This window comes from Paramisgurnus dabryanus, chromosome 12 (genome assembly GCF_030506205.2).
Source record: "Paramisgurnus dabryanus chromosome 12, PD_genome_1.1, whole genome shotgun sequence".
NCBI lineage: Eukaryota > Metazoa > Chordata > Actinopteri > Cypriniformes > Cobitidae > Paramisgurnus > Paramisgurnus dabryanus.
The window spans coordinates 9,683,024-9,710,776 of record NC_133348.1 but is presented as its reverse complement, the minus strand read 5'-3'; the positions used below and the strand labels follow the sequence as shown (position 1 = coordinate 9,710,776).

The 27,753-nt window shown below is 35.5% G+C and overlaps 1 protein-coding gene across 2 annotated transcripts in view; it reads left to right on the top strand.

The window, feature by feature from the left end:
- The first annotated feature begins 15,468 nt into the window (after positions 1–15,468).
- Positions 15,469–27,753, top strand: part of xrn2 (5'-3' exoribonuclease 2) — a 33,818-nt gene continuing 21,533 nt past the window's right edge. For both annotated transcript variants that reach the window (XM_065256574.2, XM_065256573.2), the window contains exons 1-17: positions 15,469–15,676; positions 17,354–17,481; positions 17,564–17,675; positions 17,789–17,900; positions 18,023–18,081; positions 18,355–18,444; positions 18,526–18,598; positions 18,692–18,742; positions 19,038–19,195; positions 19,283–19,357; positions 19,945–20,078; positions 20,167–20,224; positions 22,889–22,996; positions 23,084–23,128; positions 23,755–23,898; positions 23,981–24,022; positions 24,193–24,287. In XM_065256574.2, the coding sequence (XP_065112646.1) occupies positions 15,602–15,676; positions 17,354–17,481; positions 17,564–17,675; positions 17,789–17,900; positions 18,023–18,081; positions 18,355–18,444; positions 18,526–18,598; positions 18,692–18,742; positions 19,038–19,195; positions 19,283–19,357; positions 19,945–20,078; positions 20,167–20,224; positions 22,889–22,996; positions 23,084–23,128; positions 23,755–23,898; positions 23,981–24,022; positions 24,193–24,287 (1,559 nt within the window). In that variant the 5' untranslated portion in view covers positions 15,469–15,601. The remainder of the gene's footprint in view (positions 15,677–17,353; positions 17,482–17,563; positions 17,676–17,788; positions 17,901–18,022; positions 18,082–18,354; positions 18,445–18,525; positions 18,599–18,691; positions 18,743–19,037; positions 19,196–19,282; positions 19,358–19,944; positions 20,079–20,166; positions 20,225–22,888; positions 22,997–23,083; positions 23,129–23,754; positions 23,899–23,980; positions 24,023–24,192; positions 24,288–27,753) is intronic.

Below are 27,753 nucleotides of genomic sequence, written 5' to 3'. Positions count from 1 at the left end.
GTGATAAAAAAAGCAAAACTGACCGATTTCAGCTTGTTTTCAGCTTCAATAAGAAGTGTTTGTTACTTTGACGTCAAACGGTGATTCTGTAAATTCGATTAGGGATGCTATGCTTCTCGATGAATTACGGTGAAATGCCGCTACATCCAAAAGCCAGAGGGCGCTCTGGTGCAGAAACTCAATATGTGCTGTAGACGAAGAACCATTTACATACGCATCTCTATTTATATCGCTGTTCTTCAAACCTTTTAATGAAAATAAACAATATGTATAATGATTATGTTAGACGAGTGTTGCTTTTTCAAATGCATGCTGTAAAAAGACTCAAAATAAAACTTTGATTTCAGATTGATAAGAACTTTATGATCAAAAGCTGTGGTACTGTGAATAAAATCGGTTGTGCGATTCAGAATCACACATGTATTGTTAGTGTATATCGGCATTTATCACATCCATAAATTCAATATCATAAGATTGCATGATTAGTCGGATGCGACTTCTGCTTAAAATGAAGACAAAAATACCTGAACAACGGATCTGTTGAACACATGCAGCTCTGCTACTACAGAAGCCGTTTATCGACTTTTCTCGATGATACCCACACTACACTACCAGTATCCACTCATTTATATAATGTGCAATGTCTATCTTTGTGACAAACTAGTAAGTAATTGCTTTTATGGTTTAGCCATCTGCAGTTTCCTTCAAAACAGACAGAATGTTAAAGAGAGGACACAACCTTTTTGGTCCTTTCAAGGTTATGCTTTAAAGGTCGATGAAAATAACATTTTGAAGGACAATTATACATTACTAAAGGGTTTTCCTGGCTGTATATTTGAAAAGGATGTCTTTGAGGTCACAGAGGTCAGAAATAAAGGCTTAATTGCTTCAGGACATCTGAAGGTCAAACTCATTAAGTTGTATTTTGCGATTTCAGGACATTAAAAATAAAAGCATGTAGTTCACTCTATTTAAATCATTTGAAAAGTTAATGACCTTTCCTTTCCTTTGTTTCGTTTTTTTTTTTTTTTTCTCAACAAAACACCTGCTCATGAGACAAAATGTTCAATGCTCACTTATTTGTAGGTCGCCTTGGATAAAATGAACAAATGTAAATGAATAAGTATTTGTCAGAAGCTTTTTATTTAAAGAAACTTACCTCTGATGAAGTTTATACCTTTGTATACACAGTAAGTTGTGTAAATAAAGGTGAGACAAATGAAGCACTAATATCACCAACTTGTATTTTTTATTCATGTCCAGGTGAAATCAGTATTTTCATCGTTTGTGTTTATCAGTTGTTGATTCTGTGATTATGTCAAATCAATAAGTGAACACAGAGCTGAGTTCAGTGTGACCACTAGGAGGCGATAGAACCTCCAAAATAAATAAACAACCCTCCATCTGTTACAATGTTACAGTTTTTCTCAGTCGCTTGGGTACATTTCTCGAATCATACTCACAATTTGCAAAACAGTAAGTGCATTTCTCAAAACAATTCGTACAAATAGCAAAACACCATGGATAACCTGCAAAAGCCACTGTTTTACTCAAAATCCTTAGTTCATCTCTCAAAATTAAATATCTGTGTCAATGAACATGTCAGTGCCATCAGAATAACAAGTCCTTGTGTCATTGTCTACGGATAAGACAGTCAAATTGTTTAGTCATGTTGTCATTATAACAGTTTACTCTGTTCTGATGTAAACTATGGCTAAAGATTTGATGACAAGTATTGTAAATTGTAAGTTATACCTTAGTCTAAGTTATGTGGGAGTTTGATTGCAAGAGACTGGACAAAATTTACATTTACGCTTTTACTGTTTGGACTGTAATTGGTTGACAGACCATGTCATAATGATACAGAAAGGAAAAGACAGCACTGCATAACATAAAAGTAGAAATGTAAACAAGGGACAATATCTTTAGGGAAAACTCTTCCACCTCCTGACCCAAGAAGCATGTTTGGCTAAAACAAGGCTAAATTTTGGCTGCCAGTAAAAGTCTAATAGACGTCTAACCATGACCTAAGAATAGACGATGTGTATACTTAAAGAAATGAAAGCAAACACCTTGAAAACCTGTTGACTTTGCTTACATGTTGTAATATCATACATCTTCAAGTTATTTTGGCAAAAATGGCATGTAACCAAATTCAAGGTTATTTAGGGTAGAAGTGGGTTACTATTGGGTCTAGTATAGTTAGCCATCATTTCAACGTCTCGGTTTTTGCTTGCTAGGGGGACATTTCTGTCTGTTAGAGAAAGTCAAGATTCACCTGCGAGCAATTTACCAATTCAGGACAGATTTAGAAAAAAAACGTCTAATGGAAATGTATGGAAATATGTTTGACCAAACCCTGTATTATGAGAACTTGTTCAACCATTTTGCATGTAAAGACTTATACTATATGAACCAATGCCTAAATGTTGTGTGGAGTGAGACTATTCAACAGAGACCCATTATAATACATTTTGATCAACATGACATAAGCAACTGATAATGTAGGAAAAAGCAGAGAATTGTACATAATCATTTGCATGGATGTACCAAAACATTTGCAACTTGTTCAAAGAAATGAGAAACTGCTTTTTTATGTGCACAAGTGACACAATGATGTGAGAATTGAACAAGCAGTTTTGAGAATTTCAATTCTGATCTGAGAATTGTACTAAAGCGACTGAGAAAAACTGTAAAATGATTTACTGCATATAAATGTTTAAGTTGAAACAACGTAGATTAATGAGTCATTTAACTTTTTGTTACAAGTTGCTATAAATTATAAAAACAAAGTTGTACGAACTTTCATACAACTTTTTTATACCAACTTCTCACTAGTCAAAAAAGTTTAAATGATTTGATAATTGAAGTTGTATGAACTTAAATTTAAGTGCAACAGGAAATGTTTATCAAACTGTCTGACTGACATAAGTGACCACTTAAATAAAACCAAACAAAATAATTTGATTATAAATTAATTATTTAAAAATATAGTTTATAGAATATAGTTTATATTTTTTTTTATGTACTGATTTTATTGTTTTAAAGAATTATAATTTTTATTGTGTTTATTGTATTTGTATGCTTCTTTTTACAGCACAAAAAGGTCATAGATTCAAACCCAGGTAATACACACGCTGATAAAAATGTATACCCAGCAACGCACGGAAAATATTTTGGATGAAAGCGTCTGCCAAAATGCATTATGTATTTTCTATAAGAAGTTTATGCTATTATTAATCTTTTTTATAGTCCATTCCTGAATAAGACTTTATTCCTGAATAAGACATTATGTGTCATTTTAACAGATAATTTGTGTTGTTTTTTTGTTTAAATAAATAAAAGGGACAACACAAGATGTGACAAAATGTGTTGTTCCAATAATAACACAGAGATGTGCCTTAACCAGACACAAAATGTGTTTTAACACAACCATTTTGACAATATTAGAAAGACTGGTATGACTTTATAATAAGGGTCCATGAATCATAATAATGTACTAATACCCAAAATGAAGTCTTACTTAAATATGAAGTAATGCTGAGTTAAGGCATGTACTAATCATAAACTAATGAAGAGTCACCATTAACTACAACATGACTCATCACTCAACGCATGAATTAATTAATACATTAACTAAAAAACATGTCATGTTGTAGTTAATGATGACTCTTCAGTAGTTTATGATTAGTACATGCATTAACTCGGCTCATGCTGAAGTAAAAATAAATGTCAGTTCATTGTGATTCATGGATGTTTATTATAAAGTGTAACCAAAAGTTCTTTACATTATGATTTTATGTAGATTATAGTCACAAAATGCCTTTGGCTGGGTATTCACAGACTGGGTCACATTTATCTAATAAATGAAAAGAAGTCTTAAAGAATAATGTGTTGTTCGTTAGAGCAGTATATCGTTTTTTTTCCAGGCTGTTGTAGTGAGAAAGTTTTGCTTGTTGTCTGAATAATGTTGTGTAGGTTTGTTTGTGTGGGATGTGAAGGTGGACACAGTTAATGAAAGAATACTTCACTAACACTTTCATCCGCGTCTCAATGACAAAGTCTTCAAATGTAAGTATCATCTTCAGCCTCAATGAATCATGACTGCATCTAATGTAATGAAAGTGTGGCCACATCAAATAGAAATGCATGTTATCACAGCATATGTCAACTAAATGTTTGAATAAATGACACCCTAATGAGGCGAAATTAATTTGCCCCTAAAGACCCTGAGCCGAAGCGCAAGTACACTTGACGTGCTCCTCAAATTTACAGTGCAGGAAATATTTCAGCTGAGAATACGAGTGTTTGTAGGATTTCAATGGATGAGCTGGAAATAATGAAGTAGAGGCTCTTCAACAAATAATGATGAATTCTGTGTTTTTAAATCGGGCAAAGATCACCGTGTCCTTTCTGTGAGGAGCTAAACTCATGAAAACAGCTCACTGTTGGGTTGAGATCTTTTGTATTACAGTATGTGTGCAAACTAAATAAATGAAAAGCCATTGCATACATAAACCTGTGTGTTTTATTTGAGAAGTGTTGAACTGAAACCGCAAGCTTTTTCACTGGCTGCCCTAAAACTATGGAAGAGTTTGCCACCAAATGTAAGGCAGGTCAAACACTTTCCATTTTTAAATCAAATCCTAAAACCATTTTTATAGTTAGCTAGCATTTGATGAGAGCTGTTCTTTTATGTTTCCTATTTTTATTGTATTGTTGTTTCTGCTTGTTGTATTGTCTATTTTATTGTTATTTTTATGTTTTCATTGTTAAAACATATTTTTATGTTTTCATACATATAAAGTGCTCTTTAAATAAACCTGAAGTTGAGAAACTGAGAATATCCAAGCAGTTTATTATTCAGATTTATACTTTTGCTGCAAATGTTCATAACCATTAAGGGCAGTTAATACTTGTTAACTTTTTTTCAAATTGCTACTAGTGCATTAGTGTTTGGTTTTGTGTTAATAATTAGTTTTTGTATTTTTAGATGTTAAGGTCAGTCCATTTCATGTCAACATTTTGCCTGGTTGTAATAGAAAAGTCTGACATGTTTGGAGCATAAAGGTAAGACTGAATATTCATCTTTATATTATAAGTAATTAATAAAATCAAATTCTGTAAAAACTTCAAATCCAACTTCAAAATCTTCTCCTCACAAAAGGAACTTGAACAAAGAACTTGAACAAATTGTTTAACAATTTTCAATATTCTAAATAAAAATGTGGGTTTTTTTTGGCTGGACTTAAAATTTCTAATCTTTTTCCAAAATGTGTCAAAATGTTTCCCAACTTTCCAAACTGTAATCTGAACAAACTGTTTTACATTTAGGCAAAAGTTCCCAGCATGCATTGCAGCATGTTCAATTATGCGATTAATGTTATTAAAACGGATTAGTGTTGAAGTGTTTGCTGTCTTTATATTTATACAGCAGAGATGTTGTTGGCAGGTTTTAGGTGAGCTTCAGTTTAATCTTATAAAGATGCAGCTGTCTCTCACTGGGATAATAAAGACGTCTCTGCTGTAACCTCCAGGTGTCCAGGATCCTTTCAGCTCTTACAAACACAGAGCTAAAAACAGGACAAAAAATGAGAAACAGTCGGGGTGGGTTCATAAAGAGCAAAAAAGATAATGAGTGGCAGATGAAACACACACACACACACACACACACACACACACACACACAACCTTCTGTTGAATGAAGACTTTTTGAAACCACAACTCTCTGTGTCTTTTTCAATAGATGTGAATCTCATTGAACTCTTATGGTAATCGTCTCCCATGCGACTCTCTTGGGATTTTGTGGCAGTCTTTTTCTATTAGCTAAAAATAGAAAGTCATAGGATGAGCTACACACTAACATCATTTTGTCAGTAAACAATCCTGTGAACAGCTTGACTTCTCATAGTGTTTCCCTGTGGGTGTTTGATTGATAATGATGTTGTGTGCTTTGTCAGTGAGATGGGATTTTCTCTTTATAAACTCTTCAGGCATATGTGATGAGATAACTTACAAACACTATGTACTTACACCCTGCTTTTTTACAGTGTTAAAAAGCAGGATTAAATATTAAAGGGGATATCATGACAATCAGACTTTTTCCATGTTTAAGTGCTATAATTGGGTCTCCAGTGCTTCTATCAACCTGGAAAATGTGATAAAGATCAACCCAGTAACTTAGTTATGGTAAACCATTCTCTGCAAGCATGTGAAAAATAGCTTATTGAAATTTGGCTCCCCTTGTGATGTCAGAAGGGGATCTTATTATAATAATACCGCCCCTGAATCTGCACTATCCAACCACAGCACTGACATTTAGTGCAGAGATCAGCTCATTTGTATTTTAAAGGACACAACCAAAAACAGCATTTTTGCCCACACCTACAAAGTGTTAATTTTAACATGTGATATTATCTGTGTGGTTTTTCGAGCTAGAACTTCACATATGTACCCTGGGGACACCCAAAGATTTATTTGACATCTTAAAGTCTTGTGAAATGTCCCCTCTAAGATTAACCGAGTTAAGGTCTGCATAAAAAAAAGAATGTGTTAATGATTTTTTTGAGTAATGCTCAACAGCAGAGCATGTTAACTCAACTAACACTATCTTTAATCGTGGACATGATAGGACATAATAATCATGATTATCTTATACTGCAAAGACGAGTGACACTGGCAGCAGTTTAATACATAAGGAATAATTGACGACGGCCGTTGAATTATAAGAAAATAATGCACACCCAAGGTGCAATGTGGCACGACGCGAAGCGGAGTTACACCGTGGGTGTGCATTATTTTTAAATAATTCAAAGGACTGGAGTCAATTATTCCTCTTATACCACGGTTACCACAAACATTGCTCTGGTGCCTATTTTTAAGACATTTGAAAAGTTAGGTGTGCGGTTATCAGCGGAACATTTCTCAGCCAATCAGAATACAGCATTCAACAGACCCGTGGTATATAAACTATTTAAAGGCATAGATGAATAATAAGAGTAACACCAACTGGGACATTACAGTCCAGATGTACACCCCAACATTAAATTAATTACAATGTTGTTACAATGCTACAAACAAAATTGTGACTGCTGAGTTAGCGCTATACTCTAGTTAATGCTAGTTAATGCTATATGCTAGCATTTAGGCTGAAGTTCTACTATTGACGTTATAGTTATGTTTTGCAGGTCCATAATGAAAAAACACAAACTTACCACTCAGAAACGTCCATTAACAATCTCCAAACAATTGATTTTTCCTCAAAATCTGATACAGACTCCAACATAAGATCTGTTTACACACACACACAGAGCTACTGAAGGAGAAACAGCCAATCAGAGCAGAGCTCAACATTATTATTCATGACCCTTTCAAATAAGATAATAATAGACCATTTCATTATAAAGGACAAATTCATGGGTTGTAAATGGCCATGAAAAACTGACTATGGGTTATTTTGCATTTAATAAAGACATAAACTTTCTGTGTAGATATCAGAGAAGAATTTACAGGTTATTACAATACATTCTTTGGCACCTTTAAAGGTAAACTACTACTGTATATAGCGAACATGTGGCTAATGTATGATACAGTTTTACAACTTATGAAAAATGTGTTTTACTTTTTGTTAACATTATATGATCTACTGAGAGGTTTATAAAAAATTCATTTTTTATTTGATCATATTCTGTTTATTTCTGTTCATAAAGTTTTAGGAAGACCTTAAAATGTTAAACATTTCACAAAATATTTTATTATTTTATGAATTGATAGAGTGCTGTTTGATTAACAATCTTCTGTGCTTAATATCTTATTTTCTAAAGGTTTAGGTCTTTACAAATGTACAGCATGTGTGTTCACGCAGCTATAGGAAGCACCTCATTCCTTACATTGGTCTTATAGATGAGTTCAAGCACACAGCACCTGCCCTTCATTTAATTTCTCTTCAAACATATGTTTTCATGAGCAGGCCTGTGGCAAACAATAAGGCGAGCATACAGGTCTCAGGGGTTGAGGGTATATCTGTCTCTAATGAGAGCGCTGGCTGGCTTGTTAAAGGGCCAGTTCAGGGTTTGTGGATGAAGGCCAACAGGAAACAGACTGGGCTAAATGAAAATCTCTCGAGTCTGACCGTACAAAGAGTTCTCCTCTGATGCCTTTGCGCTTTTGTTCGGATCTGTTTACACTGTCTGCTGGTCAGGAGCGTTGGTGGTCTGCCCCCTCGGGTTTTACAATCACACGCACGACTCAGAGAGCTCTGTTGTGATCAAGAGGAGGGCTGCATCTGCAGGTATTTCACAGTTTGTTACCGAATGACATTTCATCAGAAGAGTGAGACGTGTGTACAACTGTTTATAAAAAGTGTGTGCACTCTTAGGATAAAAGATACAAGTTGTCATTGGGATGATACCTTTTATAAAGGTCATAATATGGACCATGTTGGTACAGATATGTACCTTTAAGGTACCAGTATGCACCTTTTAAAGGTGGGGTGCACGATTTCTGAAAAACGCTTTGGAAAAGTGAGTCAGGCTGACTACCAAAACACACTTGTAGCCAATTAGCAGTAAGGGGTGTGTCTACTAAACGGCATCGTTGCCTGGGTTGCGTATGTGTGGGGAGGGTCTATCAAATAAAGGTCCAGATTCTGTTGTGGTAGGGGCGTGTTTGTTTAGGTGATTTCAAATGTCATCATTGGCTTTCAGAGATCATGCACCCTGCCTTTAAGTACAAGAGTGCCTTTTTTTAAAAGGTCCCACCCCAGTGACAACTTTTGTACCTTTTATTCTGAGACTGTGTGCATGTGTACCTCACCTGATAATCCCTACGGTGTGGGGACTATGTCCGTGCAAAATTAGTAATACTGGTAATTATTTGACATTGTGGGTCTTGCATGGGAAACAAGCTTATATCATACAGAATTATGGTTTTGATCTAAATTAGCAGAAAGTTTTCCATGTTTTGTGATCATTTTGTTCTTTGCTACAGAGAGAGCAGATGAAGCCCATTGTTTTCTTTATCTAGAGAATAGACAGAGGTTGACCCTTGTGTTAGAAAGCATGCTGCAAAACACAAACACTTTTCAGGATTTCTCAATGTCTCCATTAGCCCATCCTACTTTAATACACATGACATTTAATGAACTTTGTGTTGCCAAATACATTTCATACCAGTATGAGAATGCATACAAGACAAAGACATGATCAAATAGTTTAGTAATATAAAGTAAAGCTATATAAAATATATAACTGGTCCTAAGGTTCAATTTTCTCTTTGTGAGTTCAAACCAGTGCATAGATTAATTGTGCATTAGGTTTGTCGTTATGAACAGAATAAACACAAACCTAAAACAATAAAGCAGATGTGCATTTTTGATAATAATATTTTTGCTGCTCTGCTTGGTGATGCCGCTGGCTCAGAAGTGTCACTTGTCATCTGACACAACAGAGATCAAATGATGATAGCGCAGTAAAAAAAATGCATAATTTTTGTCAAATCAACATGTATTTTTATGCTACTTTAACTTAAAAAAGTATGAATAAATTTTTTTTTTTAAAGTTATGTCAACTATTTACAGTAAAAAAGTAGGTTGCTTGAATTGACTTGCAAAACCAAGTTGTTTTAACTTAATGCTGCATTTTTTATAGTGCATCATAGGACATTCAGAATAACACTGTCAGTGTTTATTCCTCTCAAGAATTTCTGCTTGACAAAAGAATTGCGTCCACTGAATTCCCTCTTTCAATTTTCAGGCTAAACGAGACTTCAGGACAAAAGCACAGGTACATGAGAAGGTTTTAATAAGGAAAAGCTTTTTATTAATCAATGAAACTTCTTACAGTAGACCGTATACTCACTGAAATTACAGAAATTGAGGTCCTGGTCCAAGTTTTGGTAACATTATAATGACTAATAAACTGTTTAATGGATAGTTGTACTAAGCAACAATTTTTTTTTTTTTGGTATTAAACAATTATTACTCTTTATGGAAGTATGAAGTGTTTTATATTGTAATACAACCCCAAAACAGAAAAAGTTGGGACACAGTAGAAATTGTGAGTAAAAAAGGAATGGAATAATTTACAAATCTCATAAACTTATATTTTATTCACAGTAGAATATAGATAACATATCAAATGTTGAAAGTAAGATATTTTGAAATGTCATGCAAATATTGACTCATTTTGGATTTCATGAGAGCTACACATTCCAAAAAAAGTTGGGACAGGTAGCAATAAGAGGCCAGAAAAGTTAAATGTGCATATAAAGGAACAGCTGGAGGAGGACCAATGTTTAGGAATGGGAATGTTGTCCTATTCTTGTCTAATACAGACTTCTAGTTGCTCAACTGTCTTAGGTCTTCTTTGTCGCATCTTTCGCTTTATGATGCACCAAATCTTTTCTATGGGTGAAAGATCTGGACTGCAGGCTGGCCATTTCAGTACTCCGATCCTTCTTCTATGCAGCTATGATGTTGTAATTGATGCAGTATGTGGTCTGGCATTGTCATGTTGGAAAATGCAAGGTCTTCCCTGAAAGAGACGACGTCTGAATGGGATCATATGTATCTAGAACTTGGATAAACCTTTCAGCATTGATGGTGCCTTTCCAGATGTGTAAGCTGACCATGCCACACGCAATCATGCAACCCCAAACCATCAGAGATGGAGGCTTCTGAACTGAGCGCTAATAACAACTTGGGTTGTCATTGTCCTCTTTAGTCCGGATGAAATGGCATCCCAGTTTTTCAAAAAGAACTTCAAATTTTGATTCGTTGGACCACAGAACAGTTTTCCACTTTGCCAAAGTCCATTTTAAATGAGCCTTGCCCAGGGAAAACGCCTGTGCTTCTGGATCATGTTTAGATATGGCTTCTTTTTTGACCTACAGAGTTTTAGCTGGCAACAGCGAATGACACGGTGGATTGTGTTCACTGACAATGTGTTCTGGAAGTATTCCAGAGCCCATGTTGTGATTTCCATTACAGTAGCATTCCTGTATGTGATGCAGTGCCATCTAAGAGCCCGAAGATCACGGGCATCCGGTATGGTTTTCCGGTCTTGACCCTTACGCACAGAGATTGTTCCAGATTCTCTGAATCTTTGGATGATATTTTGCACCGTAGATGATGATAACTTCAATCTCATTGCAATTTTTCTCTGAGAAACTCAGAAAACTATTTTTCGCCGCAGCATTGGGGGAATTGGTGATTCTCTGCCCATCTTGACTTCTGACAGACACAGACACTCTGACAGGCTTTTTTATACCCAATCATGTTGCCAATTGACCTAATAAGTTGCAAATTGGTCTTTCAACTGTTCCTTATTTGTACATTTAACTTTTCTGGCCTCTTATTGCTACCTGTCCCAACTTTTTTGGAATGTGTAGCTCTCATGAAATCCAAAATGAGCCAATATTTGGCATGACATTTCAAAATATCTCACTTTCAACATTTGATATGTTATCTATATTCTATTGTGAATAAAATATAAGTTTATGAGATTTGTAAATTATTCCATTCCTTTTTTACTCACAATTTCTACAGTGTCCCAACTTTTTCTGTTTTGGGGTTGTAGATGTGTGTTTCTTTTTAGGCCTATATGTATTATATAAGTATATTATTGATTGAGTATATATAAATATATATAATAGAAATCTCCTGTGTCATCTCAACAATGTCTCAAAGCAGATATGCCAAGATATCAGAAGCCTCTGATGTTATTCACATTAATACTGCATTCTTCCTGTATTTTTGTCTACAGAGTAAAATCTTGTGTGATAGCAGTAATCATGCATTCAGTTTTTTGTCTCTGTTTCCTCCATCAGACTTTGGCTAAAACTCAGTATTATAAGTGGAGGATGTAAAATGAGCTAAAGTAGCCTGTAGATGCATGATAAACGCTCTCGGAAAATGTTTGACTCCCTCTTGTGCTGAAGGCTAACGGTAAAATGTGTTTATTATTAAACTCGAGCATGGCAGATCCTCACCCCTGGCATCTCTATGCTAATGTGCAGGTAAGAGTCCTTGTTCTTTTGTGTTAGCGGGCACAACAGAGGCCGCCTGCCAATGCGGTGTCTTGCTTTTAACTGAGTGCTTTTCAATTCTCATCAATTTAGCCCAATTAAAGCGTTTAGCCTACAGGGAGAGGATTTTAGAGCCACGTTACAAAGGCACGCTTTTCAATTAAGCTAAAGGAAAAAGATCCTGGCTTGACTGCTGATCTGATATCTCCTGACATTTCTGTCCTGTATTCTATTCTTTACTCAGCAATCCAACATTTTAGGCCTTCAAAGCAAACATTACTAAAGTGACAACATTTTAAATAAATACATTAAAATCTAAGCATAAAAGTTTGTTTGTTGAAGGCATTATTTTGTCCATTATTATGTTTTCAAATGCACAGTCAGTTTGCCAAAGCACGAGCAAGGTTTATGTGACATGAGAGACCTTATATCATTTGTGTCTGATTTGCTTGACATTACTTGCAAATATTTTAATAAACACAAATCCCGACTGTTTTTAATAATCATTTATTCTGGATCCAAACAGAGGTAATTTTCCATCCCAGAATGCAAAGGCATTGTTCAAATCTGAGGCCTGGAATTGAGAGCAATTATCCTGTTGCCATAAAGTGAGCATTTACTGTGTATCTGTACTCAATGGAGCCTATTATTTCCATCATGGTTATTATCAAAATATTTTTCTCATGTTGCTGAAGACTACGAATACAGCAGGATGTTTTCATTAATATTGGTCAAACTGACCTCCAATATGCCCCTGTTATATATGTTTTTATTTCTAGTTAGCTGATGCATTGAATTTAGTTCAGCAATTAATCTGTTCTGTTGGAAATGTTTGATTTGGACAACAAATCGGTACACTGTAAAAAAAATTTGCTGAAATTATGCAGTTGGTTGCCAGTAACTTACTGTAGAGGAAAAATACTGAAAATGTTTCATGTTCAGAGATTAATGTTAAAAAAAACACTAAACCTGGATTTTTTTCAATGTGATTTGACTAGGCTTATCTGATGATGCACAATGTTATTCTTATCAAGCTCAATAAAGCTTTATTATAATGCACTTGTTCATTTAACATATCTGAGAATATGTTAATGAGGATCACTGCTAGAGGATAACAATGCTAATTGTGATTGCATATGAATGTCAGTTGTGTTGTGTTGGATTGCTTTTCATTATCTTTGCTAAACAAAATCATCTTGAGTGGGTCTCGTTTGTAAGGCGCTCTGAAAAAGGCCTGCGGTTCAAGGCCTGCTCTCAGCCTCGGGCGAATAAATTGATTAATTGTAGCGTGTGAATTAAGACCGAGCTTTTCATGTGTTTGCATTCCAACTTGTAAATGTACAAAAGAGAGAGAGAGAAGAGGATATTGGTGGAATAATCAGACACATCTCTCTGTTTGGAGTGAATTTAATGCAAATGATGTTATTCTTATCAGAAGGAGCTAAACATTACTGGATGATAAATCTTAAACCTTTCATTTGGCTGATAACGTTTTTTAGTAAACGTATTTAGATAAACATTGCTGACACTATTGTGAAATCTTTTATGAAGCTTTCCAAAATCAAAAGGAAGAAATCATCAAGTCATTATATTTTTAGTCAGGAATTGAGGCCATTAGTATGATTTTCATGAGATGTGTTGATCAGCTTAATATGAATCACATGCCAAACCCAGACTATAATGCAACTAAAACATAAAAAAATAAACCTTTTAGTTTGGGACTATAAGCCCTGTCCGGAAAACTGCCAATATTATAGGCCAGTGGTTTTCAAACTGGGGGCCGCGAGATGGTGCCAGGGGGGCCCCAGTTTTATGACATTTTATGAAATACATTAATTTATCATGAATTCTGTGTAATTAAACCTAAAAAAAATAAGGCTACGTACCAAAAGCACTTCTTTTTTATATAATTTAATGGGTTTTTTTTATTAAAATGTTGAGTTTTAGAACAGTTTTTTGTCACAAATTTTCTTTGGGGGGCCGCAAAGGAATGCACCGTACACAAGGGGGGCCGCATGCTGAAAAAGTTTGGGAACCACTGATATAGGCTACCTAATTACTGCAAGTAATATAACAAAGGCAACATCTGTGTTATTATTTTATCTAGAAAAATGTTAACAGTTACAATCATCCGTATCGGGCGATCATGAAAACAAAAATCGAGCATCCCTACTCATTAGCACATCCCTGAAGATTCAACAAACCAAGTTTCTTTTCCTGTGTTCATATCATATGTTTTTCTTCATGAATGATCCTGTGTTTTCATCTCTCAAATATTAGGAAAACATCTTTACAGAGTACAAATTTACTTTATTTCCATTAAACTACACATCATCTCTGTTGACATCTGATGTATGATCCAGCACCACACGGGGGCAGACAGACTACAGGAGGACAGATGAGATGCTGATGTACAGTGTGATGTAGACACAGAGGTTAATGTCAATAATGTTTATTGTATTGTATCATGTTTAGACAAAAGATTATTTTATTATGGGTGCATCCTCAAAATCTTTTTAGTTAAAAATATTTACCTATAAATATAGTCAACTGATTATATAAAGATGTATGCCAGATTTTCTTCAAATTGATTTATAGCAGATTAGTTGTTGGTTTTCTCCTGTTATAGGCTACTGGAAAGAATAGGGGTGAAATGAGTTATGGTCAATGTTTATGAAGATTTAAATATTGCATGTCTCTAGTAACAACATTTATAATACACCCCATATTTAATTTATAAGGAAGAATGAAAAATGTGGTTCCAGAGACTATAATAATAATAGAAAAACATGTTTGGATCATCTATAGGGCAGGCAAGATCTGACTAAAGAAGAGATTGCACATTGGACTAAATGAGGTCTTTATCAGCATCTCTATGTGATTCATTTACATAAATGTGACTCAGTGTTTGTCTGATAAGAGGAGATGTGCAGCTGGTTTCATGTATGTGGATCCTGTGAATGTGTGCATAGCTCAAGAGGAACTGAAGCACAAGGACAGCATTTACATCAAACAGCTCTTGAGAGAAATCAGCTGAATACTTCAGGTCTCTGCCGTATGTAGCCTATATATGATGCTCATTTGAATAGAGATTTACAGGTTAAAGCATAAATAAACCAACGTGTATTTACTCATCAGTTATGTAATTAGATACTTTTGCAAAATGAGCACTAGTTAAAATTCTCATCTTCACTCCGAATGTAAAGTTTTAAATTCATCCAAATTTCACTTGTTATTTTGTCATTTGAATGTTTACACGCTTATTAAAAACAAAACATTAACATAGCTTAACCTAGTTACTTTTTCCGCTTATAAATTCGACATATGCTTTTTAATTTAAAAAATTGTCAGTATTATTGTCTTATTAATGTTTTATTAACAATCCTGTGAAGTGTTTCCTGTGTCAGCCTTCGCGGCGCTGTGTTGACATCATTTCCGGATGACCCGGAAGTGACGCACTGTTAGCTGCTATTTACGAGCATCTGCGTGCTGCGTATTTGGATTCAATCACAAATCTGCGTGTTTCACTGTTTTTAATTCGTTTTTAATCCCGGGTTTTTGGTGTATTTTACGGGAGATGGGAGTCCCCGCATTTTTTCGCTGGTTGAGTCGCAAATATCCGTCGATTATTGTTCACTGTCTCGAGGAGAAGGTGAGACTTTCACTCGTTTATAATACATTTTCACTTCAAAACAAATGTGTTGTAACGTTACTCCAACTTTACTTCAGCTCTTTATATGCCTGTATTTATTTTCTCTCTCTCGGTTTGTTTGAGTTGGATGTGTGACGCTGTTAAATTGTATTTCTGTGTCTCAAACCTCTTGAACTGCATCTAGACAAATAACTGTTATTCAGAGGATAATTCAATATGCGTGTTTTTTTGTAGGGATGCAACAACTAATCGATAAAAATCGATAATGAAATTCGTTGGCAACGAATTATCAAGCACTGCTTTTCACCTCGTGACCAGCTTGATTTTAAGCAAGGCAGCGTTGCCAAGTCCTCGGCCTTTCGCGGAAATTTTTTAAAGGGGTCATATGATGACATTTTTTAAAAGATGTAAAATAACTCTTTGGTGTCCCCAGAGAGTGCATTTAAAGTTTAAGTTCAAAATACCCCACACATATTTTATTATAGCATGTTAAAATTGCCACTTTGTAGGTGTGAGCAAAAATGTGCATTTAAATGCAGCAAGTAAAGCAGTGCATGCCAGCAATCGAGGAATAAAACAAAGCCACACCGCGTTAAGATCACAAGACCGCATACTTTTTGATTGGAAAAGAAATTTTAGCAATAAGAAATCAAAGTAAAAAAATAAAAAGTAAAATCTGTAAATATTTCTCCAAATGTGCACACTTTGTACCAAGACCCCTGTAATTACAATAAATGGGAGCAGAAATAAATTAATAGGTATGTCCTATTTTATTTGAAATGTCCAGCTGTTTAACAAAAACTTAAACTTTATCTTGCTAATAAGAAATGCTAAAAAAAAGAATTTGTAACATCAACAGGCAAAATTTATTTACCAGCACATCTCTGAAGACTCAATTTAATTTATATTTTGACATTTAAAGACATTTTACTATTTTAAAACTGCACTAACTTTTATTTAAGGCTTAAAATATGAAAATCAAAAAGATTATGTTAGTAAAACTCTGTAGTAGTGTGTGGTTTTGCACCTTTAAAAGTACACTTTTACACATGAATACCCTAGTTTAGAGCCTTATTTAGCTGTAATATGGAAAAAATATAATTAAATCGTTTTTATCCGGTTAGTTGATCATTATGAATTAAGCACGTATGAAGATAATTTCATTATTTTTACAACGCAATGTAAACTTTATATTAAACATAACATGAGCATTCGTCTTGTTAACGAATTTGAAATGATGATGTGCTGACTGTGGCGTCATATAGACTACAGAGACAAGTAAGATCTGCTTAACTCAACGGTAAATTTAATTTCATCTCAAATATCAAACAGTTCGTGGTCTCTATCATTTAAAACAATCACAGCAAACAGCAAGTGCAGGGTTTATGTACTTGTCAATGCTGCTCACAAACGTGAGATGTATGTAAATTTGCAGGCGCGGATTCCGTTTGGCCCTGCTCATTAAAGCCATGTACATGGGCAGCTCTTTAGATTTGTGATATTGTATGACCAGACATGTTGCCCAGATACTGACTGTATGTGGCATTCTGTCTAGGTAAGAAGTTCATTAGGGTTTTTTTTTTTTTTGACTGTGGTGCAGGAGTCACTTTGTTTAAGTTTAAGCATTTTCCCTCATGACAGACTAATTTCATATAACTCTTTTTTTTTTTTTTTCAGGCAAAAGAGTACAATGGAGTTAAAATCCCTGTTGACACCAGCAAACCTAACCCAAATGAAGTGGAGTTTGACAACTTGTATCTTGACATGAACGGCATTATTCACCCCTGCACGCACCCTGAGGATAAGTGAGACCCTCTTTTATGATCAATCTTCATTAACCGTCTTATATTAAAAACATGTTTTAAACTCACGTTTTGTGGCTTGCAGGCCAGCACCTAAAAACGAGGATGAAATGATGGTTGCCATTTTTGAATACATTGACCGACTTTTTAACATAGTTCGACCGAGACGAGTTCTTTACATGGCAATCGACGGTGTGGTATGTATCTGTTTTTTTTTTAATAATAAATAAAAATATTAGCGCACACTTGAAGTATACACACAAAAAAGTGGACACTGAGTTCTTATGCTACTGATGTTTATTTTTTCCAGGCTCCTCGTGCCAAAATGAACCAGCAGCGATCAAGACGTTTCCGTGCGTCTAAAGAAGGCGTAGAGCTCACTGAAGAGAAAGAGAAAATGCGAGAGGAAGTTATTAAGAGAGGTTAGAGACATGACCTCTGATTAACCAACAGAAGATGAACATAAATGAAAAACATGATTTGAACTTCATCAACTTTACATTTCAAATGAAAGCTGTGTCTCATGTTCTTCTGTTTGTTTTAGGGGGTTACCTGCCGCCTGAAGAGATTAAAGAGCGTTTTGACAGCAACTGTATTACTCCAGTAAGTGTGTGATGGACCTCTCCTCTGATAGCTGCTCATTTATTTCTGTATTATCCAAACACACACTGTGTTCTCACATGTAGTTATATACTGAGATGTCAGCGTTAATCAATGCATTACATTTAGGGAAATCTGCCTGAAATCATTCAAATTCATTCTCAGCCCTACAGACAAGTATTTTTAATGGGGAACATGATTCATCATCACAGCCCTATTATTTAGCATATGTATGTATATTTATGTAAAGATTTTCTCTCTTTGTTTTGTGTATAGGGAACAGAATTCATGGATAATTTGGCCAAATGTTTGCGCTACTACGTTGCAGACAGACTGACCAATGACCCTGGATGGCATAGTGTCACAGTAGGTCTTACGACCCCTCAGTTCAATTGTTTGTTTTTTTCTACAGTACAGTAAAGTAAATCTGTGCTGTTTGTCTTGTAGGTGTTTTTGTCAGATGCAAGTGTTCCTGGAGAAGGAGAACATAAGATTATGGATTTCATCAGAAGACAAAGAGGTAAAGCAAACTCACAATAAGCTCTTGCTGTAAATAAAATCTAAATGTCTGTGTTAAAAAAAATAATGTGTCTATTGTGTTTATCTCTTTCAGCTCAGCCAAACCACGACCCAAACACACATCACTGTCTCTGTGGAGCAGATGGTAAGTTTTAGTTTTAAAATGTTATAGAAATGAAAAAAAAACACACGGTCCATCTGATTCTTTGAAAACTCCTAATAAAATAATCTACTGCCTTTGTGATTCTGTCTGTGAAATTCAGTCTGAAGTATATATCATATGTAATATAATGATAAGATGAGCATCAAAATGTGATTTCAATCTTCAATCAAATAGTGGCTCTACCTCGGTTATCTTGTTTTCATAATTGTTTGAATCAAAAATCTGAAATAATTAATTACACAGTCGAGTTTGAATTTCATGTTTTTTGTCTCTTCAGCTGATTTGATTATGTTGGGTTTGGCAACTCATGAGCCTAACTTCACCATTATAAGAGAGGAGTTTAAACCCAATAAACCCAGACCCTGTGCCCTGTGTGGACAGATGGGCCATGAGATTAAGGACTGTCAGGGTGTGGCGAGAGAGAAACAGGGCGAGGTAACAAACATGGCCTCTCATCTGCTTCATTTACACAGATCTTTACCTCTTCATGTTCGTCACCTGTCATTGTGTTTTCTTTCTCAGCACGATGAATTTGCAGACTCAATTCCAGTGTCAGAGCAGGAGTTTATCTTCATTCGACTGTGCGTCTTACGAGAGGTGTGTTTCATTAAATCAGTTTTTACACTTGTTTTTATACACTACTGTTTTACTTGATAGGGTAACTTAACTTTGGGTGAGTTAAAGTCTATTTAAGAGTGCTGTGGAAACTTTACAGGGTTCCCATGGGTCATGGAATTGTGTAATGCCTTTTTCCAGAGATTGAAAGTCAGGGAATTTTTTTGTCCAAGTCATGGAATATCAGGGATTTGTTTGTTGCTTTAAATTTTAGTTTGCATTTATCAAATTGTAATCCGCTTGTTAAGTTGTGACATAAGGAATGCTACAATTATGACTATAATTTTAAAAACCATTTATTGGCATTGTTTATTCATTTCACGCATTTAAGCAAAACCAAAAATTGTTAAAAACATTTATATACTACATTATCAGGCTCACTTCATCTTAATGAAAATTCAGCTTTTTAGTCATGGAAAAGTCTGGGAATTATACATTTGGTTTAGAGTGGGAATCCTGTTATTAAGTTTAACCTCTCAATAGATAGTCTTCCTCATCATTGTATCTCTCTTAACTTGAAAACTGGTCAGTATAGTTGTTGATGTCTAATGTCTGTTGTTTCTCTGCAGTATCTGGAGAGGGAGTTGACAATGGCCAGCCTGCCGTTCCCCTATGACTTTGAGCGGAGCGTGGATGATTGGGTGTTCATGTGCTTCTTTGTGGGAAATGACTTTCTGCCTCACTTACCGTCTCTTGAGATCAGGCACGCACACACAGAAACACATTTATTCACCTGTCGTTTAGTGTCATCTTCTGAGGTCTGACTGTAGTTTGTGTCTGTCTCCATACAGAGAGGGGGCCATCGATCGACTGGTTGGCATCTACAAAGACGTTGTGCACAAGACTGGGGTAAATACATGTCCTTGTATATTCACCCTATGTGTAAACAGTCAGCTCTGTACATTTAAAGGATTTATTAACAGCTTGCACCAGCACTGTTAAAAACTACCATACTTACAAAAACTCGCAGTGATCAGGGTTCCCACGGGTCCTTGAAATCCTTGAAAGTTTGTGAATCTGGGGGAAATAATTCAAGGCCCTTGGAAGTTTTTGAAAATATCCATACATAGATACAGGTCATTGAAAGTGCTTGAATCTATTTTATGCAAGAAGTTTTCTGGAAAAAAATCCCAATTATTCCCTGTTTAGTGTAGGATAATATCATAAAAATTCAAGACTTTTTAAGCACACGTGTTAAACTGTTCACTTTAAATGCTTATATCTTCTGTATGTGAATGTTGATTCATACTAAAATGCTTTTTTGCATAGTTGTGTTTGACACATGAAAACGTCTCGGGTTACGTATGTAACTGTTGTTATCCTGAGAAGGGAACGAGACGCTGCGTCTCTCTTGCCATACTTCCTGCGTCCCTGTAACACCGTCTTTGGCAATATTTCAGATAGCGATATACTTCCTGGCTCCCGCGTCACCCTGTCTTTGTCGTTAAGCCTCACCATTGGTTGAATTTGATATACACATTCAGACACACTTACCCCTGGAGGCGTCCCCAAAGTGTCACCGCAGTGACACAGCGTGAGTTCCCTCGAAAGGGAATTGTAACAATGTATCTTAAAAGGTAACACGATGTAACCTTGCTCTCACTTGAAATGTGTCCCCACATTTAGTCCTTGAATTTGAAGTTAACTAAGGTGTGGGAACCCTGCGTGATAGATTAGCACTGAAAAGGCATGCACACATTTATTTTGGCAACTGGCCTTACTGCATGTGCATTTGTAGGAGTTTTCCTTTCAGATGTAAACATTTATGTGAGGAGAGTAGGGTTTCACGACAAATCGCATGTGTTTGTCATGCATATCTTGTCAGTGCCGCGTCCTTGATTAGCAGTAAATCGCCATCACCTGCTTTCAGATGTAGCAGCATTTACTACACAAAGAGGAGAGTAGTTAAATGAATAACACAACGTGATTTACTAAGATTTGCGCTTGTCAGTTAACTGGTATTTGCATCATTATTTAATGCCTAAATAAAAAGCATGTCTTAAACCCCACGCTCATTTGCGCAGCTCTTGGTTCTTTTGGTTATTACGGAAATTAGATTTTTTTGCACCTTTCTTTTTTGCCTTTTATTCTTTTTCAAATATAACAAGTATATAAAGAAATAATACAGACAAAATTTAACAATTAAAATAATAAGAGGAAGGAGGGAGCAACAGACATGATAGCAAAAATATAGTTTGAATGAAAAGTAGAAAAAATAAAGAGGTAAACAAATAATCCACATAAGTGACATCTTAGTATTTACATGACCATTATATTTCTTTCATAAGATCCAATATTTTGGAAAAGGTACAATCCTTTTTTTTGTGCCTTGTCAGTAAATCATAATATTTTGACCCGTTTTAGTAAATTTGGCCCTAAATGTTTTGAGTCGATCAACTGCTCCATAAATACCATGTGACTGACTACATCCATCTTCATTTTACATTCATTTTACTTCATTTTCCCCACTGACGACTGCAGCTTGTTAACCGAACATTAACTGTTAACTAAAACATTTTAATTATAAATTATCATTGAGTTAAAAACCTTAAACCGCTGTCTGTGACCTGGTATAAACAATACAAACATTTGATTTAATTTGAACGTGCAAACAGCAGCATCAGATCAACAACAGAACCAGGATTCATACATGATCAACATGTCATTATCAAAGAGCGCGCGATCAGTCCAGAGGAATAATATTCAAAGAGCGTTGATTGAAAGCGAGACATCGACCACAGTGGCCATTTCTAAAGCAGGACATATTTCAAAATTTTTTGCTTTTGCGTCTTTCTCTTTAAGGAAAAAGGGAGCTGTTTATGTTCAGGGTCTAGGACCGAGGTGATCAGCGAAGGTCTGTCAGGACCCACGTGACAGACAGACCGGGTCATCTTGTGCTCACACATGCATCTCCATACTTAAGCACAGTCACACATGCAGTACAAATGATTTCTCATACAAATGATTACTTTACCAGACCGTCAGGACAGCAATAATTCACATCATTTACAGGACATTCACAAATTAAGGATAAAAAAGTGGCAAAATGTTTGTAGGCACGTGCCAACATGCACTCTGCGTTAACATTTTTCTCTGTTAACTGATAATAATCTGTCATAAATTCTTACCTTTGGTCAACCGGTCAATATGAACATCCCTAGTCTGACACTTTTTTTTTTTTTTTACAGTTTTACATTCAACTCCCAGTAGATCAACTGCTATAATGTAGATGATTCGCAGTTCAATGGATGTTATTTGTTTTATCTGAGTGCACATCTACTCTTGAATGATTCTCAATGGATAAAGATGCTTTCTGACAAGTCTAATGGTGTAGCTACAGGCACTTACCAGCAGGGGCTGACTGGGTCATGTTAACCAGCTTAACCTTGACCCCTCAGTTAGCCTCATTTATTGATTTAATTTGAATTGCTTATAGTTTCCTTTTATACAGATTACAGATGATCAGTTTTATTCAAAAAGGGTTTAAAATGTTCATTATTTTGTACTCTATAGGGCTACTTAACAGAGAATGGCTTTGTGAATCTGGAGCGGGTGGAGCTCATAATGCAGGCCGTCGGTGTGGCCGAGGACAACATCTTCAAAAAACGCAAAGACGATGACGTGAGAGCTCTCGAGCTGTTTAATACTTATATACATTTACAGTGAAGTGTGATTTAACGATTCATGTTGAACATTTGTTTTCTGCAGGAGAATTTTAAAAGGAGAATGAAGGACAAGAAGAAACGGATGAAAGTATGTGGAACAGATGCTGTGTTTGTTTCTAAATGCACTTCTACAGGAAACCACATTAAGAGCTTTTGCCATGAATCCTTTAAAGATGTTAACACACAGCTCATTCTGTAATCTCTTTACAAGGTCACTTAATTCAGTTTACAGCGGTTGAATAGTTTATATCTTGACCCTGTACAGAAGCAACTCGTCATCATTAGTGGTGCTGCTGAAATAGATCAGAATGCTAAAAAATAAAGTAGACATATATTTGATTTTGTGTGCATGAAACATGGAGCAACAATCAAACCTTTTTTTTATATCTGAAACATGCACAAATTGAGAGTTAAAACCTAGTTAGAAATGATAAGGATCGGATTTACACTAAATTAACTTGGTGAAAAGTAACATCTAAAAAAAAATAGTTAACAGCAATATTTTCAAGTATATAAAATATTTCCACATAGAGACCCATTTTCATTTTTTTCATTGATTGTACAAAGTATGTACGGCGATCACACTGATCAAGACAGTGAAACTAGTTTAATGACTCGTTTAGATACACGTACCCAGCACTAATAACTACTGTAGTAAAGAGTATAAATAATGTTTAAACTAATAGACGTGTCTGGTGTCTAATCTCTTGTCAGGCAGAGCAGGGTCCAGCGTTTGTTCCCAGAGGTCAGTTTGCACCTCAGGCTCTGGGTGGCCGCGGCAGACCGATGCCGGTACAGAATGCCAGACAGACAGCGTATGAGATGAGAATGCAAGGGAACCGAGATCAACGTAACCAGGTTTGTCTACACACCTTTATTATAAGAGTTTATTTTGTGTTTTGTGCTCGTGTTTAAATCTTCAGATCTGTTTGTTTTCCAGGACGCAGCACAGTCTTTGAGGGCCATGATGAGAAATGGAAAGGCATGTATAGCTCTCTCTATCTGTCTGTGTGTGTGTGTGTGTGTGTGTGTGTGTGTGTGTGCGTCTGTGTCTATCTTTTGGTATAGATTCTGTAAGAGGTGTGTGTGTGTGTGTTAAACTGCATTTTGTGATGCTTTTTAAAAATAAAATGTTATCACTGTGCATTATAGACCCCAGCTGGACCCAGTAATGACATGGACGGTCGTGGTGTGAAACGAAAGGCAGAGGACAGTGACAGTGAACCGGAACCTGAAGATAACGTCAGGTAAAATGATTGATTGTAAAGCACATCCTCCTTAATCCTCCAGGTATCTTCTGTTGATATAGTGAGGATCAGCAGATTAGACAACTCCTTTATGTAGCTTTTATCAAGAATCACAGCTAAAAAATCTCTGCTTCCCAGAACAGATACCCTAACGTTCCCTGCTAGTCTCGAGAAAGGTATTCTTCACGTTTATAGAACGTTCCATCTAGGTTAAGCGGACCTAACCATGTGCAAACATTAGGGTAACCTTGCACTACCTTATACTTCAACAAAGTATAGAGGACTTATATTGACAGATAAATAAACTACCATACTTTCCGGACTATAATCCGTACCGGAATAAAAGCCGCATCATTAAAAAATGTGTCATTAAGACGAAATAACATATATAAGTCACAGTGGACTATACTTCACATTTATTAAAAAAATTATTTGACAAAATCCAGGCCGAAAAACAGACATTTAATCTTGGAAGGCAAGTTATTCAATTAAACAATAGCAGACCGAACAGCAGGCTGAATAGATCTCTGTACGTTAAAGTAATATTATCAGTTATTTAAACAATAAACCATAACATACAGAACTTACCTGGAAGGTTGAATAGTCTAAATTAACCGAACAAGCCAACTAGCTTGAAGTTCGCATACTCGTCATTCCACATTACTGAATTGCGTTACATAAATACAGAAGCGGCTGTAGACGAAAATGAAGTCTCTTGCCTCATAAATGTCAAAATGATTTCATACTGACTTACAAACCTGACTATAAGGCGCAGCACCAGCCAAGATATGAAAAAAAAACCGTGGCTTATAGGTCGAAAAATACGGTACCACTGTTTATTTTTGATACAGCAATATAAAGCTTCTCCCTTCCATCATATTCTCTTCATAAAACATGTCAAATCAATCGGAAATGATTAGAATATATTTTTTTTCATACCCATTAAGTTAACATTACTAAATGAAGAATTCACTAAGTAAAAGTTAGTCTTTAAAGTTAAACGAAATAAAAAATATTTCACTTTAATGGGTCTTACCACATAAGTTTAGCTGCCTATCTACATTTTTTTGTCAATCAAAAGCTTCTTAACATCATATTCTCATCATATAGACGTGTCTAATAGATTGAAAACCCGAAAAATATGAAATATATATATATAACTCAAATTTTAATGTGTACATTTATAAAGTAATGCGTTACTTTACTCGTTACTTCAGAAAAGTAATATTATTACAAAATGCGTGTTACTTGTAATGTGTTACCCCCAACACTGTGTGTGTGTGTGTGTGTTACTAAATGACAAAAGAGAGAAGAAAACGCTAAAACAATGTTAGGCTTTGTCCACACAAAGCCGGTGCATTCCCTATCCGATCATTTTTTTTCCTCGTTCTACAAAAATAATCCGTAAACACGGAACCACGTTGTCTCAAGAAATATCTGCACGCACACAAAACCACTGAAAGCGGTGTAGTATATATGCCAGACCAGTATGGGGCGCTGTAATTCTGCCACAGATATACACTATACACGGAGAAGAAGACTTTGGGCATGCGCATAACCTTGTGCGCTGTATACGAACCAAGAGAAGAAAAGGCAAATGCAACAACTTCAACAGCAAAAGCGGAGTCTTTCTCCTGGTTGTCTTCCATGGTGGATCTAAGAGCATGTGGCGTATGGTGTTGTCCATTATCGCTTGTTGCTCACAACAATTGCATAGAAGCAGTAGATGTTGCTGTAATAAAGCTAGTAGGCTTATGCCTGGCTCACACTACAGGATTTTTAAAATCCTGGCAGATTTTGAAATCTGGTTGCAGCACACACATAAAGAGAATCTTGTCAGATATTCTTCTCTAAAATCTTAAACATGCTCACACTACAGGAATTTAAAATCCTAGTGCATCACACACTACAGGATATTATTAGGATTATCTTGCCAGAGCAAGCACTTCACGTCACCTCAGGAGAAGAGTATATTAAAGGAATGAAGATTATGATACATTTATTATGATTTCTTTTTAAATATTTACAAAGTAGCAGCTTTCTTTTTGAAACCTAGGTGATTTCTCCTCCTCAGCTCTTGTTTATGAGGCAACAATCATGATATGTTTTAAGGATGTGTTATGCAGGCAGTGTTTGAATGCATACTGTATAGCACCAACTCAAGTCTAATCCTAATGCAAGATTTATTTAAATTTAAATACATCTATTTAAAAACAAACATATTTTTAATATAATTGGCTAGCTTATATATCATTATTTTTTGCACATTTAAGAGTTATTATAAGTGATCTAGGCTATTTCTATTAATGCTCTGTTTTCCTGTTCCTTCCTAACAAGAATATTATTGTAGGCTAAGCGTTAAATGACTGATGCTTGGTTAAACTTGTTTTGCACTGTTGTTTGCATTATTTAATTCCACTGTATATATACTACTCTGCAGTGATATTATTTTGTAGCTATATACTATGTGGATTCTATTTTTGTTGTTTATTCTTCTGAGGCTACTGGTCTTTGAGAGCTTATAAACAAATTTTATTATAGTTTTATAATGACAGTAAAGTTTCTATTTTATTCTATTCTATTTTATCTTGCAGTGTAGGGTCTAGTGTTTAATTCGGTATTTACATTACCAATGGTTTTGGACAAATATGTCATTTAATGTAAAACGTTGTAAGTGTCGATATGAGGCGCATTAGATTCTCAAGTGTGCGGTATTTCAGCAATCAGTGCTGCACTTGGGTGAGGCTCAAGCGGATCATTTATATTTCGAACAACTAATGGCGTGATAATGTTTGTTAGTACATATCCTACATGCCGGTGAACACTGAACAGCAATGCATGCATGATGACCTTAAATTACTTTTATGGTTATATGGTCATACAGATAAAAACTTTGTGCGTCTGTAAAGTAATATTTAAAACATGATGCGCTTTCTGCCGTCTGCCCCATCGGGTTCTGTGCGTTTGTGGAGCGCGTCACAAAAAAGAACTGAAAATCGTCATATCATTTTAAATTCATTTTGTTAATAAGCTAATTATTTAAGTGCAACTTATTTCGTGTATGCCTATTTATTTTATTAAATTTCCTCTATACACATAATAGCTGCAGGTGCGTGATGTGACTGACCATCATCATGTTCTGTTGTTTTTAGGATATTTTAGATAGCCTAATGTTTATGACAACGTGAATCAAGCAAGGAATTAATTTCTATAGTTTAAATAGTCTGTCTGCCCCAACGAGCTGCAGTTGTGGCGGAATGAGTCCGGCTGCGCTGTCTACCCGTACAGCAGCTTGTTTCGCGGTCCCGAAAGCTGTCAATCATCTCCGTCTCTCAATGATTATTGTGAAAGTATGACGTAATTATGCGGATTTAAAATCCTAAATATCAAACATGTTTGATAAGATCGGGGCGGCCCCGATTTGCTTGAGAGCATATCGGAAGGTGTAAGTTTAGATTTTTAAACG